The sequence below is a fragment of the Phyllostomus discolor genome, chromosome 3 (assembly GCF_004126475.2).
Source record: "Phyllostomus discolor isolate MPI-MPIP mPhyDis1 chromosome 3, mPhyDis1.pri.v3, whole genome shotgun sequence".
Lineage (NCBI taxonomy): Eukaryota > Metazoa > Chordata > Mammalia > Chiroptera > Phyllostomidae > Phyllostomus > Phyllostomus discolor.
The window spans coordinates 9,543,556-9,562,190 of record NC_040905.2 but is presented as its reverse complement, the minus strand read 5'-3'; the positions used below and the strand labels follow the sequence as shown (position 1 = coordinate 9,562,190).

General features: G+C 52.5%; 1 protein-coding gene across 1 annotated transcript in view; it reads right to left on the bottom strand.

Annotated features, from left to right (window-relative positions):
• The window catches only part of LIFR (LIF receptor subunit alpha), a 68,134-nt gene that overhangs the window by 30,893 nt on the left and 18,606 nt on the right, over window positions 1-18,635 (bottom strand). Inside the window, exons 2-5 of the mRNA XM_028525260.2 lie at window positions 15,043-15,202; window positions 12,883-12,997; window positions 9,368-9,507; window positions 3,985-4,148 (exon numbers count right to left, since the gene is read on the bottom strand). Coding sequence (XP_028381061.1) covers window positions 3,985-4,148; window positions 9,368-9,507; window positions 12,883-12,997; window positions 15,043-15,181 — 558 coding nt within the window. The 5' untranslated portion in view covers window positions 15,182-15,202. The remainder of the gene's footprint in view (window positions 1-3,984; window positions 4,149-9,367; window positions 9,508-12,882; window positions 12,998-15,042; window positions 15,203-18,635) is intronic.

Genomic DNA, 18,635 nt, shown 5'->3' with positions numbered 1-18,635 from the left:
TACTATTCTAAATAGCAGAGAGTATCTATAATAAACAGCAAGTAACTCCTAGAATACGTGCTTTTACCAAAGTGAAGAAATAAAAGGGAGACAGGGAATTCAGGGAAAAGGGGTTCCGTCATAAGAAAAAGGTGAAGGGAGTCCCCTGGATGATCGTGGGGACCCCCAGGACCACAGCTTCCTGACAAATGTGCCGAGAGACACAGGGGCCGGTCTTGCACGGGTTATGGGTGTACCTGGGTTTGAACCTGCCCACGCAGGGGTGACTGGTAGGAGCTGAGGACGCTGGAGGTGCTGAGACACCCCCGGCCCCAAGAATCCTCAACTATTCACCACGCTCTGCGCTGCACAGCTATCGTCGTCAGGATCTGTGTGAGCCCGAGTTTGGAGAGGGGTGGGAAAGAAGTGGGAAGGCCCTCAGAGAGCTTCGTTCACAAACATGTCTTTGATAAAAATGCTGGTAGGTCTGAACCTTTCAACAGCTTCACACAACCTGGAGAGCCTTTGGGTTGAATTAAGGAAGCAGATAAATAAAAGTAAAAATATAAGACATTACAAGAAATTGGAAGGAAGGAACCTAGCAAGGAAGCAAGGAAGGAAACGAGAGAGAATAGTATATACTACTTGGTTGAGTTGTAAGTAACGTTTACAAAACTGTAATACAAACAGTAAACACTGGTCTTCTGAAAATTATAGCACACGGTACTGGGAGAAGATTTTTTTGTTTTTTTTTAAAATATTTTATTTATTTTTAGAGAAGAAAGGGAGGGAGAGAGAGAAACATCAATGTGCGGTTGCTGGGGGCCGTGGCCTGCAACCCAGGCATGTGCCCTGACTGGGAATTGAACCTGCAATGCTTTGGTTCGCAGCCCGCGCTCAATCCACTGAGCTACGCCAGCCAGGGAGATTTTTTTATTTATTTTTATTTTTAGAGAGGAAAGGGAGGGAGAAAGGGAGAGAGAGAAACATCAATGTGCGGTTGCTTGGGGCCGTGGCCTGTAACCCAGGCATGTACCCTGACGGAAAATCGAACCTGTGATGCTTTGGTTCGCAGCCTGCACTCAATCCACTGAGCTACACCAGCCAGGGAAAGAAGATTTTTAAAGCAGCGTGTGTGAGAGACAGTGAGCGTGAGAAGAAGCACACAAACAGGTTTGTATGTGTGCCCGGGATGGGAGGTGGCAGGGCACTGGACTGTCATCTTCCGTTTGCAAAGTTAATGAAACACGGCTCAAAAGGAAGAGGGAGAGGAAAACAGGTGGAGAGGAGCTGCCGCCTGACGCCCAGGTGTCGTTCGAGTGCCGGTCATGGCAACGCGCAGCTTCCAGGCTGCGTGCGAGGCCGTGCGCAGGAAGTGGCGAGTTATCAAGGAAAACACCATGAATGAAACTTATTAGCAAAACGCTGAGGCACAGTATTCGTGGTCTTTAAACTATCATGCAATGATAGCTAATAACCCGTCACAAAGTGACTGATTACAAGCAAATCCAACAGGTACTAATATTAATAATGGATAATTATAAATAAAAATGTCACATTTTTAAAAAGATTTTATTTATTTATTTTTAGAGAGGGAAGGGAGGGAGATAGAGAGAGAGAGAAACATCAATGTGCGGTTGCTGGGGGTCATGGCATGCAACCCAGGCATGTGCCCTAACTGGGACACTTTGGTCCGCAGCCCACACTCAATCCACTGAGCTACACCAGCCAGGGCTAAAAATGCCACATTTTTATGAACCTGGACCATTCACCCTCTTATATGTCACTTTTTAAAGTGAATTTGTTCTCTCTGTTTTTTTTACTTCCTGCTTTATCTCTGCATACAAAGATTCTTCTTCAAAGATCATATTCAAAAAACTACAGAATTACTACCTTGCCTTTGCCACATCCTTATGAATGAGTCATGTAACTTCAGAATAATGTTTCCATTCATTCATGTTGGATTTCACTCATACTTCAAAGAGAATGCCTCTTATTCTAGCATCCCTGAGTTAGTTTAAAAAATAAATCTACCCCACCAAGGAAGTAATGACTGCTAGCAATTGTTTAGCAGCTTTATAAACATCTTATCATTAACTAGAGCAAATATCAGCCCCACTTTACAGATGAGAAAAGGAGGTTTCAAGAAGTTACCCTAAGCCGGGAGGTCAGAATGCAGAACACAAAATGTTAAGCCATCACACAAAGCTACTCGATGTAATTTTAAGTAAGTAATAATTTTAGGACAATGGTGTAGAGCTGTATCATATCACATCTACCTGTACACTGGATTGGCAGGCAAGAATTGCCCTTAAAATTCAAGAAAAGAGCGAGCATTTTAGGCTGAGGAAATTTGGATAGGTTTTAAAATAAGGAGCAGGATTTTACATGAGTCTTGAAATGTAGGTTCATTTTGGCTAGGTGAAAAGAAAGGGAGGGCATCTTAGATGAAAAAATATATTCTGCCCTGGCTGGCGTATCTCAGTGGATTGAACATGGGCTTCGACCCAGGCATCGCAGGTTCGATTCCCAGTCAGGGCACGTGCCTGGGTTGCAGACCACAGCCCCCAGCAACTGCACATTGATGTTTTTCTCTTTCTCTCTCTCTCTCTCTCTCTCCTTCCCTTCCCTCTCTAAAAATAAATAAATAAAATCTTTAAAAAAAAGAAAGTCTTTAAAAATATATGTATATTCTTACTGCATAAAATAAACTAGTGGTTAAAAGCACAGACTCCAGAACCCAGCTGCCTGGGTGCAGGTCCTGGCTCTCCCACTGCATGTCTTCCTGCGACTCTGCAGCTTCACTTGCAAAAGGGGGGGGGGGGGGGGTGATGCGAACAGCGCCTCCCTCAGGGCCCGCTGTGTGGACGCGAAGAATCCACAGAGCTCTCACCGCAGTGTCAGGAGCTGGGAAGCACTAGATACACACTAACGCCGACTGTGACTGTTGCCATTGGAGGAACGTGCTACTTAGGAAAAGGTGCTACTTGGGTTGTTGTCAAAAGGAAAAATAAGACACTGCCATGACACAAAATATTCTATTTACTATCTTTACTGTTTTCTCTGTGTCCTTAGGCAAATAAATTGTAAAATCATGAGATGATCCCCTAATTCTTTTTTCTAAATTAGCTGCTCTACTCATCTTTATTTTTTTAAGATTTTATTTATTTATTTTTTGAGAGGGAAGGGAAGGAGAAAGAGAGAGAGAAACATCAATGTGCAGTTGCTGGGGGCCGTGGCTTGCAACCCAGGCACGTGCCCTGACTGGGATTCGAACCTGTGATCCTTTGGTTCACAGTCCACACTCAATCCACTGAGCTATGCTAGACAGGGCTATCTCCTAATTATTAAATCTACAACAAAGCATTGTTCCAAATCCATTAAGGAAGAAAAGAGTAAAAGGATAAAAGGGAAAATTAGCATGTACCAGTTGTCAAAATGTTTCACTACTGCTATCCCTTAGATTAAGAGCAAACTGAACACAGATCATAAGGAAACCATTCAAAATTGGATTTTAAAAAATAAGAGGGGGAAAAAAAGCATGTATTAGTAAATACAAGAATGTTATATCAGATTAAGATATGTTCAAACTTACAGATTTATACAAATTTTATCAACAATTGCTATGGCTAAATATGTTTCAAGACATTTCTTTTTATATTCTATTAGATAAAGACAAAAATAATGACTAAGTTACATGTACACTTTTGTTTCATGCGTATAAAACAGGCCGGGCCGGAATACACAAAGACAGTGTTTACTGTGCTCACGTAGTGGAATCACACTTATTCCTCCTTAACTTTCCCTCTTACAATGGTTGCACTTTCTTTCAACTGTTGAGTGATTCTGAGTCACGGCATATAGTTCCCAACGAACCCTGCAAAGATATCTGGTCTACTTCCTTAATCATCCAAGGCTTCACTAACACCACCTTAAAGATCGTTTTAAAACATACTTAGGTTTCTTCGATGTCATAGAAAAAAAATCTACTTTGTTCAGACTTACAACTTTCACGACCTCCATGCTGTCTTTTCGTAGAACTTTAATCTCCCAGATGACCCGGGAGTGGTGTGGGAAAACAGAGCCCCTGTCAGTCCACTTCAGGTGTAAGGTGGAGGCTGGGAAGTCGGCGGACAGATCTAAGATCTCTGGAGGGTCTGGAATGAAGGCTTAAAAGGGGGGAAAAAAAGATACAACTTAGTAAAGTAAGGAATGATTTCTCATATTGCCAATTCCATTAGTCAATTCATCTTAAGCTCTATTACTGCCGGATCAAGAAATAATCGAGAATCAAAGGCAAACTCTTGAATCCATGACTAAAAACAGAGAGCGAGCACGTGAGTGTATTTGTATCAGCGCCTCCCAACGCTTCCCCAGCCAAACCGGAGAAAGGGGTTCACCAGCTGGCTGTCTCTCGCCCACAGCCCTTCTGACGCAACACCCCGGTGTGGTCTGGCCTGGGACCCACCAGCAGGCAGCAGTGGAGGGAAGCAAGGGGGCTTCCTGTGTGTGGCCGGAGGTCGGGCGGAGGAAATGGCCCGCGTGGGGTATGGAAAGGCTGCTTTGGTGGAGCTTCCTGGGTGTCTTCTCAGCAGCCTCCCCCCGCATCTCAGAGTGTCAGAGCCCCACCCCCGTGCTGGGGGACATCCCTCCCACGAGGAGGACCCCAGGGGCTATTCCTGGTCACAGGCATCAGTAAACAGCACCAAGATGAAAACAAAAGACGAAGACGCGGAGGGAAGAGACCAGCAGGCCGGGTGTGGACCTGGGAAGTCCTCCGAGAAGGTGGGCACGGTGAGCAGTGGCGGGCGGCAGGGCCTGCGGGGGACCAGGACGGGGACCAGCTGATCAAGGACGAGACCCCCGGGGCATACCTGGCTACAGCAGACAGGCCTGGCTCACGGCACCCTTCATGGGAAGGACAGGATGCTGCCTGATGGGCACTTCGAAGAAGGGACTGGGCCAGAGCAACAAGGGTTGGTTAGAACACCTAGGAAGGCAAAGAGCTAAGACCGCCGCAGGCTCCTGGCCCGGGAAAGCCAGAGAGTCGGAAGGACTCAGGGACCACGGTGAGGAGATGCGGGGGACGGCGGCGGGCGACCATGTGTCAGGGAGAGGAGGCCACGGCCAGACTGGCGTGTGCAGACGGCGGGGCAGGGCCGCGGACAGACTCACGGGGAGCCTGCCGAGGCCCTCCCGGCTGAAGACGTGGGCATGAGCGCAGAGACCTAAGCCGGCCGAAGCCTGTCTGGGGCCTGTGGTGGGCAGTTAGAGGTTGAAGACACCGCATTCCAGAAGGAAGGGCACAGAAGTGGGGAGGGGGGAGGAAAGAAAAGAAATTCCAGGATCCCTGAGACCACAAGAAATGGGCTGTCATCGAGGCAAACCAAACAGAATTCGCCGGAGCGAGAGAAGGCCAGTGACACTGGTGAGTGAGGGGACCGTCCGTCTTTGAGAAGGAATGGGGGATGGGGGGTGGGGGGACGAGGTGGCCGGCAGTGGGCTCTGAAGCCGCATCATGGAAGGTGGAGGGACAGCAGCAGAAGCAGCAAGGGAACCTCCACAATCTGTACGTCTCCCCATGTATAAGGGAGCCCCATGTATAAGGGACAAGGGACTGGATCTGGGGGGTGGGGGGCGGTGGGAACCACAGGAGGTAGGAGCCTGCTCCTCCGCTCCGTGAACCAGGCCTTCTGGTGGGAGGGCCAGAGAACCTCGGGCTCTTCCTTGGATGTCATGGCCCCACCGCCCATGACAGGAAGCGACGGGGAGCTGAGAAACGCACAGGCCCACCCTGGTGGCCTCCCTGAGAAACTCAGGGACCAAGGAAATGACGTCCTGACAAGGCGGGGAGAGGGGGGCGGGAGAGGCAGGCACTCAGCAACAGAAACGGCAGAACCAACCCATAGGATGAATTCGTCTCGGAACTGAAACATGAGCCCTTACTGAGTGTAACTACCGTCTGCCGACCGCAGCGCTCCGCACAGGGTGTGCGTGGGGTGTTCAGGGCCGAACAGGAAGCAGGACAGGCGCACGGCATGGTCACGTCACTCCTCCACGAGATGAGGGCCATGGGGGCCGCATCCCAGGAGAACTGTCAGCGGGGACCCCGCTTCGAAGAGCGGAGCACACGGGGAGACAGGAGCCGTTTTTCGGGCCAAGGGAGCGCAAGTTCAAGGTGCCCCTGTGGCCACACAGAGCGGAGGCTTCCAAGAACGTGGTTCTCTCAAATGTTTCAAGTTATCAAGATGTCGTCAGTTCAAAATTATGCAACACGGGAGCATTCCGCTAAGGCAACATTCGTTCACGACAGGGCTTTCCTCCCTGGGAAGTCCACGGTTTACATTTCATCTGGACAGCAGGGGCCACTCTTCCAAACCCGAGCCACACCCGACGGCACGCCACAGGCAGTCGCCACTGTGAGTGAGAGGAGCACACACGCGCACGCACACACACACACACACACACACACTTCCCTCCCTCCCTCCTGTCCGTCCGTATGGAACATGTGGGACGTTCCCCTGAGCCCCCCGACATCGCCGGCATCTCCGTGTCTTTCCGGTTAAGACAGACGCTTGAGAGCAACGTTAACCTGCTTTCTAGAAACTGGGACCTTTTTGGCTACAAAAAAAATTCCACCAATCTCGTTTGTTTATTTTTTTAAAGCTGGAGCATCTCTTCGCTCAAACCTCCGTGTTCTTTCTGCCTCAGAACGTTGGAATCAGGGGGGGCCTTCCCGGCTCTTGCGTGGGATCCACGGGGCAGGCACCCCGCCTCGAACAGGAAACAGGACTCCAAGGTCCTGTTCAACAGGACTCCCACAGATCCAAAGTCTCCGATGGTAAGAATCTGAGACACACACGTTCTCGGAAAGACTTACGTTTGTGCCTGCCCTTGTCAACTAGGAACTTACTCCGTGTATGTATTCATGTTAAATGCCTTGTTTGCTTTTTTGTATGTGCACTGTCGAAAGCATCGTAAGATCTGGAGAAAACTCAGTTTCTCATATTCGGTGGCACGCTGCCAGAGACCCCAGGCCCTCCGCCCCGCTCCACAGCCGCCTCCTGACACGGCAGGTGCCCCAGGAGTCACTGACGTGTCCGTCTCCCTCTCTGGCACTCACCCAAACGGCTTCTCGGTTTGTGTGATCAGTGCTATCTTAGGAGCAGGAACATCGGAGTATGGGGATACTGTTAATCCCATATTGAAATCACAATCAAGCCACTAATCAAAAATGCTACTGCCAATTACATCATGTGCAAAAAAAAAAACTATTAAATAAGTCAGCTAGAGTCCCTCTTGATTTGCCTTTCCAATCTATCTACCAATGTCTCCTTCCAGTAGCTTCCCAGGCGGCACCTCCTAAACACCTGCAGAGCAACCAGGCAGGCTCTCGGGCGGGGTCCCGGGGAACCTTTTCTTTTTTTCATCTAGAATAAAATGAAGTTAGGTTCCTCGTGCCATACCGCAAAATAATTCCATGTGAATAGAAGACTTCAGTCACGCATGAAAACAAACCTAAAAACTCATGAAGAGAAACAGCAAGAAACTATGTAACAATGAAAACCTGTGGTGTGAAAAATACCACAAAGTTGAAAGTTTACACTTGGGGAAATATTTGCAGCAGATGTGACGGGATTAATAAACGCAATAATTTCAGCACGAGAAAACTTACAGAGGACACAAACTGTTCAGAAAAAAATAAAAGTGGTTGCTAATTTTAAAGCAAATCATCGCAGAAATGCAAAGACAGTGGCGCTACGAGCTGGGGGCCACCAGGCTGAAGTGGCCAAGCCAAGACAGACATGCCCCAGTCCTGGCGAGGACAGGGAGGGACAGGGGCTCCCCGAGACCATGCTCTCGGGAATGCGGAGAGATGCACAATTTTGGGAGAGCTGGCAATGGACATGAAAAGTCACAAAAAGTGGGATTTTCTTTAATGCAGCACTCCCAATTCTAGACATTTAGCCTAAGGAACATATCACACGAATTCAGAAACACGTATGTGCAAACGATGTTCCTTAAAGCACCGGCTATAATGTTCAAAAGCTGGAAACAAAAGTCTCGATGTTCATAACCAGTCACTTAAAAGTGATTACGGCTCCTCCGTTCGAGGTGACGCTCTGCCCCTCATGCTTGGATATTGACTGGACAATCTACCTGTGTCTTCTGTTAAGCAGCTCACAGACGAAGCTCACTGTTCGCAAGTACACACACAGAAGACACACGGGAGAGTTCACGGTACTTCTCTGTGGGCTCTGGGACCACAGCTGACCTGCACAAGGCTGCCCCACACGCAGCTCCGGGGAGCATGCTTTGTTACTACCCTCTCAGACTTTCTTGGACACAGACCTCTCCAAACACACACCCCTCTGTGAAACTGCACAGACTGCCAAGATAATTTTACTTTCTTTCCTTGGCTTCATAGTCAGTCATCCTCCTAGGGCTCATCGTGACATTATGATGACGCCAATTCCATAGCAGGGCTCAGGAGCCACCCAAGCCGCTCACCCGCCACGGAGAGTCGAGGCTCCCGGGTGTTTACGGTCTCGGCGTGGAGCACAGTCCCCCTCCCCGTGGGCCTGGGCGGTTCCGTGCTTCCCCTCCGTGCGTGCAGCACCCACACGGGGGCACCCACTCAACACGCTGACAGGAGACGCCTGCCCTGTGCCAGGCCCGGGCGAGGGACCGGGTGTGGGGGCACAGCCCCTGCCTGACTGAGCCCACCCGCCTGTGAAAGGGACGCACGGTGACCCCTGATCCCATGACGGATTGTTAACGCGACTGTGAGGAGTGCTGCAGAGGACAGGGGCCGGCTGCCTCAGGGGAAGGGAGCCGGTCTCCCCCGAGAGGGGCGGTCAGAGGTCGCCGCCTGGAATAGTGGGGAGCACCTGAAAAGTTCTGAAAGCTGTGCAGGGGTCCCCCAGGCCAAGGGGCCGAGGAGAACGCACCCAACTGAGGGGAGGGTCCTGAATTCAGTGACATCCGTGTCAAGCAGCGATTTTCAACCCTCCTCATCTCCCGGCACACACCAGCTAACCACTGAACCTCTGTGGCACACCCGAATATATAACTGTTGCCAATCTGACAAAAGAACGGGTATGAGGCTTTGATTCACTCACAGCAACGGCTATCGCTGTGTTGACTGCTGTCACTGCCTGCGTGCCAGGCGCCAGCCCTGGCCTGGAGGGCCGTGCACATCCTCCCGCGTCACCGCTGGGCTCCCCCACCCGCGGGGCAGGGGGGTGGCGCTGGGAGGGCGAGAGCCTCCCCACCCCCGCTGGACATCAGGAGAACGGCCAGTGTCTGCCAATCACGAAGCAGCCCAAAACCAGCACAGCCACTGTCCTGAGTCATTTCCGAGTCCACTTTCTTCTCAGATACTTACAGACATCTTTTTCATTGAGTGTGAATCTACTTAGAGAGCTTCCGGAATCGTGCAGCGGGTTTATCGTTATTTCGTGATCGCCAGGCAGAAGAGTCGGGATTTTAGTGTTCGTTTTCCCCGATCGGTAACATGGAGGGGACCTGCAACAGAAGAAATCGCTCACATTTTAATCGGCAGATAAAATGAACAGCATAGTTTCCATTAAAACTCAACACAAAACGCACTGGAACATACGGCATGCTCCGTGGTGCACAGAAACACGACAGGTTATACTGCGTGTGAGGACCAGGCTAAGGGAGGTTAACGGTGAGTGTGCCGATGCAGGTGCGAAGGAGAAGCCACCAGGTGGTGGTAGAATGCTGAGGGAGCGAGCACAGCCGGCTCCTTCCAGAACCAGGGCTGCAGCTCGCTCTCCCCGACCTCGCCCCAGTGCCCTTGGCGGCCTCCCCTCCGGGCATACCCGCCCACCTGCCCAAACACCCCTCCACCTAACAGAGACCAGCCACCCACAGGAAACCAGCTACCTGACGCCCCTAAGAACACGCCCGCCCCCGAGGGCCACTCCCCTCTCTGGGCCCCTGGTTCACTGCCCACAACGTTCTGGCTCTGGTCGGCAGCTTGCAGAGGCTCCTGGCGCCCCACCCGCCACCTCTCAGACAGACAAAGGGTGGCCGTGGCCTCTGCGGTTCCACGGCCCTCTGGGTCCTTAGGAAATACTCGCATCCGTTTTACTGGTGCTCACGTACATTTCTCACTTCCCATACATTTTGTTTTCTTTTATCCTCACCAGAGGGCACATTTTTATTGCCTCTCTGGAGAAAGAGAGGAAGGGAGAGAGAGAAACGCCAAGGATATGAGAGAGAGAGAGAGAGAAGCACTGACCGATCGCCTCCTGCACGCGCCTGCACCATGCACCGTACACGCCCAGACCAGGGATCGAACCCACATCCCGGGAATGTGCCCTGGCCAGGAATCGAACCCGCAAACGTTTGGTCATGGGATGACACTCCGACCACCTGAGCGACACTGGCCAGGACTCCCCAAAAGGTTTTAACTCAAGCACTGGGCCTCTTGGCGGCTCCCGCACCCCTGGCCCACGCCAGCACCCGCCAGGGGCCTGCTCACCGTGCTCGCTCGGGGCCGGGGCTGCACGGCTCGCCCACCCCCTCTCAGCTCGAAGGCCGAGGCTTCTGTGGGTGTCAGCCACACCACACCGCTGTGGGGAAGAGGCGTGAGGGCTAACCACACAGACGGACGTGAAGCCGCGTTAGACTCGGAGCCTGAGGTGAGAGTCCTGTCACAGAAGCTTGTGCATCCCACAAACGTTTACTCACCCCACACGAGAGACGCAGACCACAAAGTGCACCTCGGAATGGTGAGCGTGAACCCCAGCGTTGTTCTCCCACGTCCCCCCAGCCGGCAACTTTCCAAAGAAGCGGCAGATACAAGCTCCACCCCCAGAGCCTGGGGTGGGGGGCGGGGCCCCCCCCCACCCTCGCCTGTAAGGAGAGCCGGCCCCTGGGTCTGTGGCACGGCCCACTGTCTCACTGCCTCACTAACAAACTCACTCACCTCCGCCTCCTGTCTGGCTGAGTCTGAGGTCTTTCCTGTGCACAGCCAGCAACCCTCTCGCCTCGGGGCTGCAGTGCCCCCTGGGGGCTTCCCCTCCGGCATTCAAGCCCCCCGAATTCCCTGAACTGTGCTAATCCACTCGTTCATGCGCTGAGCACAGTGCTCTTCCAGCCTGGAAGGTTCTTTCGTCCCCTTCCTGCTGAGAGAACCGAGGATGTCCGCTCCCCAAGCACGCTTCCTCCAAGAAGCACCTTGCAGCTGCCCACTGCACTCCTCAGACCCGTGCACCCTGGCCCCTCGAGCACGATCCCTGTGGGCACCGAACCCAAGTGTGGTCAGATCTGCCCACTTGGAACTCCTAGGCACCAGCGCCAACTTCTCGGGATGGCCTGGGGTGCTCTGTGCCCCGTCTGGGAGGTTTTCCCCATCAGGACTCATAGTAGGGCTGCACTTCCCCGCTCCTCTGGATCGAGGCATGGAGATGCACCTCCTTCTGCAGGGAACTCCGAGTGAAAGCCACAGCTGTCAGCCTGGGAAGGAAGCTGTAAAAGCCCTCCAGGCGGGGCACCCTCTGCCCAGCCCCCACGGCCCTCGGCCTGGGGCTGTGAGGAGGAGGAGACCAGGGCAGGGCTGCCAGCCGACCCAAGACAACGCCAGTGCAAACGGGAGCAGAAAATAATCCTTTATTTTCGCAGCAGGAAGTAAAAGAAGAAGAATGGAGAGTGGCTCTGCAAACCAAACTCATCCACACTGACAAATGGCCCCCGGGACGAGAACAAGGCTCTGCAAATGAACGCCTACCGAGAAAATATCTGAGGGCGTTGCAATACACAGGTAGGTAGATCTACATCACCACCCAGACCTCGTCAGCAAGCCGGCCTGGGAGAGGCCGTGCCTGGGAGAGGCTGTGTGGTTCAGACAATGCCGCGCCCTCTGGGCACTGGGAAAGCAGGGGGATTGATTGGTCTGGGTCAGGGCAGCCCAAGGGCCTCAGCTCCAGACTTCAGAGCGTCCAGCCCATACCTTTGTTACCTGAGAAGGCACCTGCCACTTGCTTCCAAAGGTCCACTTCCCCTCTTTCCTCACTAACGTGAACTCGACGTTCACCTGTCTGGGCCCGTGGCTGTCCTCCAGGAGCAGGCGTGGCCCAGCCTCCACGCAGCCAGGCTCAGCCGCCTGCCTGAGTTCTGCCAAAGAGAGGCGAGCAGAGGTTCTTCTTCTTACAAGTCTCCTTGAAGAAAAGTGTGTTTCCTTCCCACTTTCTGGAATGTGTACATGACAGCTGCTCCTCAAGCCTCATCCTGAACCACGAGATCGCATGTCCAAGACGGCAGAGTGGCCTGAACAGAGGGCCCGGGTCTCTTGTGGCCATAAACCACCAGGTCCTCCTTGAACCCCTACTCCAGGCTTCGTATATGAGGGCCAATGACTGTCTGTTAAGCCGCTACCCCTGACATTCCCTGTTAGGCCCGGGTGAAACTTCAACCTAACTGCTACGGGTGGACACATCGGAACCCACGGCACCGTGGGGGTGTGGCACCTACTCCTTAGTCACAGCACAAAAGGATCGATGTTTTGTTGAGCATGGGCTGTGAACCAAAGTATCGCAGGTTCGATTCCCAGTCAGGGCACATGCCTGGGTTGCAGGCCATGATGCCCAGCAACCGCACATTGATGTTTCTCCCTCTCTTTCTGCCTCCTTTCCCTCTCTAAAAATAAATAAATAAAACCTTAAAAAAAAAAAAGAATCGATGTTTTGGCCAGAAGAAAGGTTCGTTGCCATCTTGACTGGTGAAAGGTGCAGAGTTTTTAGGAAAAGAGAGAAAAAAAATTTCAAATTCCATTTAAATATTTACAGAACAAAATGTTTTCATGCTCTGAAACGAAAGGAGAACGGACGTTTCTAGGTGACGGCTGCCGGAGAATCAACGTGCTCCCCTTACCTGTTCTCGATGCAGACTTCGTACAGAGCGCTGCGGCCTGCTCCGGACGGCGCCTTCCACGAGCAGTCCCAGGCGCGCAGGTTGTTGGTTGTGCACTTCAGGTCGCGAGGAGCCCCTGCAGCAGGAGAAGAGACAGAGACACACACACAGACACAGACACACACACACACACGCTTAATCATCCGACCGCACGGTCTGCAGTCAGCAAGTCAGACTGTTTTCAACCCTTAGCACGAGCGTAGGTGGCTGGGGGGGGGGGGGGGGGGCCGTGTTCTGTGTGAGGCTGAGATGAACCTACAGTCGCAGGAGGTGACCGGTTTTGTGTTTCTTTTGGTGGCTGTGGCTTAAAAAAGCTCGGCAGTAACCTGATCAAGTGGGCCAACCGCTAAGCCACTCAGGGGTCAGGCTTCTGTCAAAAATTCCCCTTCCAGGCAACTAAGGTAAACAGAGGGAGCACCTGTGTTGACTCAGTGATGGGACCAAGTGGGGGCCTGGGAGAATTTTCATCTCCAAGAGCTTCATTTGCAAAAAAAAAAAAAAAAACCCCACAAAAAAAACCAAAAAGCGAGCAAGTAGCATAACTCTAGGTGAAAACGACGTCTTTCCCACGCCCACGAACACGGCTCTCGAGGCTCCCGACGACTGCTGCCCCGCGGCGGGCTCCCGGACCACCGCTGGCAAGAAACCCCATAACCAGCCTCCTGACTTTTATGAAGCGCAGTAAATTTATACAGTAATGAGCTCACACACGTGTCTGAGAGGCACGTGTTTCATGTGGGCCCGGACAACTAAAAGTAACAAATAACTTAGATGATTACGATCTAACGGCACTCACTCCCATCTATAAAATGACACGACGTCACGGAACGTGCGTGCACTGCACGGGGGAGAACTCTCGTTCTCCAAGCAAAGCGAGGAGAGAGGAAGGAGGCCAAGGGAGCAGGGAGAGGGGGACGAAGGGAAGACGGGAAGGAGGGGAAAAAGCAATGGAAGTGTAAAAGGCGTGTTCCATCTCAGACTATCTCAGTGATTTCCAACCTTTTTCACCTCGTGGCTCACGTACACTAATTACTTAACTTCTGCAGCACACCAAACATGCATTATGTCTTGCCGATATATAAAAAGCAGGTATAACTTTGATTCATTCACACTGGACAGCTACCGTCGTGTTGGCTGTTGACATTTTTTTTTATTTGACAATCTACGGGAAAAGAGGTCGTGCCCCTGACTGGTCAGGAATTGCATGTTTTAGAAATTCTTGCAGCACGCTGGTTAAAAATCACTGTTCTATACCAATGTCTCTAAAAAAGTCTTTTTCTCTCATTTTTCCAGAGTTGGCACTATATATATATATATATATATATATATATATATATATACTATAGCAATAAATGATAAAGCTGTTTGCGTAAAACAAAACAGAAACACGGGAAGCACTCAGATTAGAAGGCACCAGTAATTATAATAAAGTTATTTAGCAGTGATCTTGGGGGGAATGAGAAGATGTCTTTAATCATGGAAATGAAGTGCGAACTAAACCCAGGGGCAGACGGGTAATGGTTTACAGAAATAAGCTAGGTAATATCTACACAAACATTCTTAACATCGTTAAATAAGATGAAAACAAATAACATTAAAGAGGGATTCGATATCGGCTCCCAGGGCACACTCTGAGAGGCACTGCGGAGTCTCAGCAGGGGGGAGCTGGAGGGGGAGAGGCTGACCACCGAGGGGCGGGGCTAGAGGAGGAGGGGCTGACCACTGAGGGGCGGGGCTGGGGGAAGGGCTGACCACTGAGGGACAGGGGGCGGGGCTTGTGGGAGGGGAGTGGCTGTTCGGTGGAGGGGAGGGGCTGACCACTGATGTGGGGGGGCTTGTGGGAGGGGAGTGGCTGTCCTGTGCCCGCGCTGTGCTGCTGGCTGCACACCAGTAGGCGTCTGTCCAAATCCACAGAACTTTATCGTGAAAGGGTGGATTTTAGTGTATGTGAATTACACCTTAGTTTTTTTTTTAAGGGGAAAAGAATGCAGATCCACGTTTAAGAGCTGCTATAAAAGGAGACCAAAAGTACACCGAAGAAAGCTTGCGGAGAAGCGGGTTTCCACCACCCCAGCCCCGAAGCACCGCAGCCCGTTCCTTCCCTGGGGCCGATGCACTCACCCTTCCTCTGGCCGCTCACGCGGCTCAGCAAACAGAGCAGAGTGAATGTTGGTAAGAACCACCGGAAATTCGAGGTCATCTTCACGCTCTCGCCGGCCACCCTCGGGGACCGTCGTCTGAGACAGGAGGCGGCGTCCATCGTCGCACGGCGTGGTCGGCCCTAGACGAGGAGAGGAATTTCAGACGCTGGTCCGGCTCCCGCGAGCACGCGCCTTGCGCTGTGCGCACCGAGGCCGGCGGTGAACGCGGACACCGGTGGACCCGCCCTGCACAGGAGCGACTGTGAGGACGCCAGGCCGAGGCTGACTTGTCTTTAGGAGACCTCAAGCACTCGGACCCAGCCGCTGCTTCAGGGTCCACGACAGGGTCCGTTTTCCAACAACAGGCTTCAAGTTCAAGATTATGACTGAACACGTTTACCAGCCCGCCACTCTAACGCTAGTAGAACACAGAAGAGCAGAGCATAAAACTGGAGTTGTGGCCGACAACTTTAAGTGATACGTGTAACGACACTTTAATCAGTATATATTCACTTTAATAGCCACGTGTTTATCACAACTAATATCAGTTTTCCATGGACACTGTGATACGAAGTTTCTACTTCCTATAAATTTTAAGTTTAAAGAGCAAAAAAAATGGGATAATACAAGGGGGTTGCAGATGTGACAAAAATATCGACAATGACACACAGACAACTGAAGTTCAACGTCACGGCAACTGTGCCAGGAAGGGGACCCCGGCAGACAGGCGCTTCTGTGTGTTTCTGCTGGACGCTGACCGCCTGCAGAGGCGGCGACTGGCCTGCTGGGGGGCAGGGAGGGGCTGTGGCCACCTACGCAGTGCCGGGTCCCCCTCCAGGCACTGGGGGAACGACACTCAACCAAAGTCCCTGCCCTCAACGGCCTTAGACTGGAGTTCGGAGGGGACACAGGCCTAAACACGTAAGAAATTTAAGATCCTGACATGTGCTTCAACACCAGAAGTCTCTGTGCGAGTGCCCGTGCCTGTGTGTGCGTGCATGTGCATGCGTGTGCATGGATGCTGGGCTGAGATCTGTCTGACAGGAGAGGACCATGACAAGATGAGGGGACGGAGCAGCGGCAGCAAGTGCAAAGACCCGAAGACAAGGGCAGTCTCGGGAGAGGAGGGAGACACATCAGACGCAGGCTGGTCAGGCCCCAGGGGCCTCGGGGCCCAGGGGAGGGTGTGGAGGGTAACGGGGTCGAGATGAGAAGCCGCTGGAGTGTTTTAAACAGGGCGACCCTCGATGTGCTGTGCACTTTGGGACGGGGTCTCTGGCTGCTGCGGGGAGGACGGACTCTCTGGGGTGGGGTAGGGGGACAGGGACGAGGCAGGGAGGCCGCAGTCCAGGGAGAAGCAGAGGTGAGGACTCGGTTCTAGAAGCAGACGCGGTCTGAAGCGATGAGGTGATGAGGCGATGAGGCTCAGGCTCTGCTGCAGAGACAGGGGGTCTTACTGGCACAATGCAGACAGGACAGTGGGCTGGCTGACACACAGATGGGGCCTGAACCTCAGCTCTGCCACCTGCTGTGTGACCTTGACCTCTCTGTGCCTTGGTTTTCCCACCTGTGCAGTGGGACCATGCGTAGGTTTGTTGTGGAGATTAAAGGGGGTTAAAGGAGTAAAGGCTTACAAGCACACCAAGCACACGGAAGTGCTGTGTGTTCTGTAAATGGTGGGAGGTGCAGGGAGACCCCATGAAGTGCAAGGACAGCTGACAGATTTGGTGGGAGAGCAGCGATGCTGGGGAGGGTGGCATTTAGCCCCCTCGGAGTGCAGGACGGAGGCGGCAGGGACTTGTGGGCTGAAACTAAAGGATTTATTTGAAGGTCTGTCTACGGAAGTCAACTTTGCTATGTTCCTACTCCTGGCTCCACAAAGGTGTTCTCCCTACAGACACAAAGAACAGTCGAGGAACCCGGAGCAGCTGACACAGTCCCAGGTGCCGGGCGCCACCGTGCACACCTGCCACTGAGGGGCTGCAGAGTAGCCGCTCCCACCTGCTCTCGCTGAATGAAGCCCACCCGCCCACTGATAGGGCCTTCCACGTACTGACCCCTCCTGGTCAGACCTAATGTTGGCTCATTTTTACGTTGGAACAGACAACCAAGGATCACAAAACGTGCAGCAGCAGGCAAATGCAGCAGACAAAAAGGACAAATGATACAAAGAAACACTACAATAACCAACGAATAAATAACAATACCAGGATAGTTGTGAGTTGTTTTGCAAATTCACAACTTTAAACCAACTCCTGCCCACCCTGCATATGCATATGCGATGCCTACGGCACCCCAGAGAAATTCAGTATGAGCTGGACAACCGGAAAGGAAAGTAAAAACTACCCCCCACACCGGGGGGGGGGGGGGGGGGGGGGGGGGGGGGGAGGGGGGATACGGAAAACCAGAAGGAAAAAGACAACAAGCAGACCAGCACCTCTGAACAGCGTTCTCACAGCAAACACGGCACAGCCACGAAAGCAGAAGGAAAAAGGAAGAACCAGAAATAAAAATAGCTCCCACAAGTTAAATATACTGCTTGATAGTAAATTTCTTTTCAAAGAGAGATAAAAACGTTGAGCAATCTTTCAGGACACAACAAAGGACAAAAATAGAAAACGCCACAGGAGACATGAGAAACAGGGACGGGACAGAAGAAAGGAAACGCAGCGTCTAAGCCACCAGACCCTGAGGACAGAACTGAAGAAACACCCTCCACGGAGAGAGGAGAGGGCGAGCTTTTTCTGGGCTCCGCTCCGCTGAGGGCTGTCGGGAACCCGGCCGAGTCCCGAACAGCTGAAGGGATTAGGACCAAGACACGAACAGGGCCGCACGCGCACACTTCCACAGCGCCCGACTGTTTCCTGGACGAGCGACTTTCCAGTCCATTCCGGGCCATCGGAAGCACTCAGCACAGTGGAAATGGACCCCTGCAGTGTCTGCAAGGCCCGCTGCTGATGTTGCAGAATTCCACAGCGTGTAAGGGAATGACTGAACGAGGGAGATGAAAATAACCACGAACCGTGTTCGCCGGCCGGCTACCCATTCTCTCAAAGTGAGGCAGTCCCTCGCTACAAGCTGACAGTGGTTCTGGAAAAGAGAAGTGTGTCCCCTGACATGGTGGGGCGGGGCAGGGCAGCCCAGACTCAGCTTGCGGCCAGGTGCTGTGGACTCACACGGTCACCCCAGCTCCAGTACGGATCAGGGTGCGGCTGACGGCCAATCACGCAATCCCCGGGCTCCGGCCCCCAGCAGTGCAGCAGAGGTGCCCAGAGAAGCTTCCCCACGGGGAGCTGCGTACCCACTCCTGCTGGCAGGCCGCAGGCAGAGGGCTGTGCCAGCAAGAGCCACTCGTCAGGGGACACCTCCGAGGAGGTCGGTGAGCCGCAGGTAGAGAAGAATCAAGGGCAGAGCTGCCAACGCCTGCTTCACTGAGAACAGGTGAATGATCAAGAAGTCTTTTCTTTACAGAGAAAACCCTGAGCCAGTTGTTCAGGTAACACATAGGATGCTTGCTTGTGTAGACCTGGATTCTCTCCCCTGTAGAACTTCCAAATGGACTCATCTGAGACC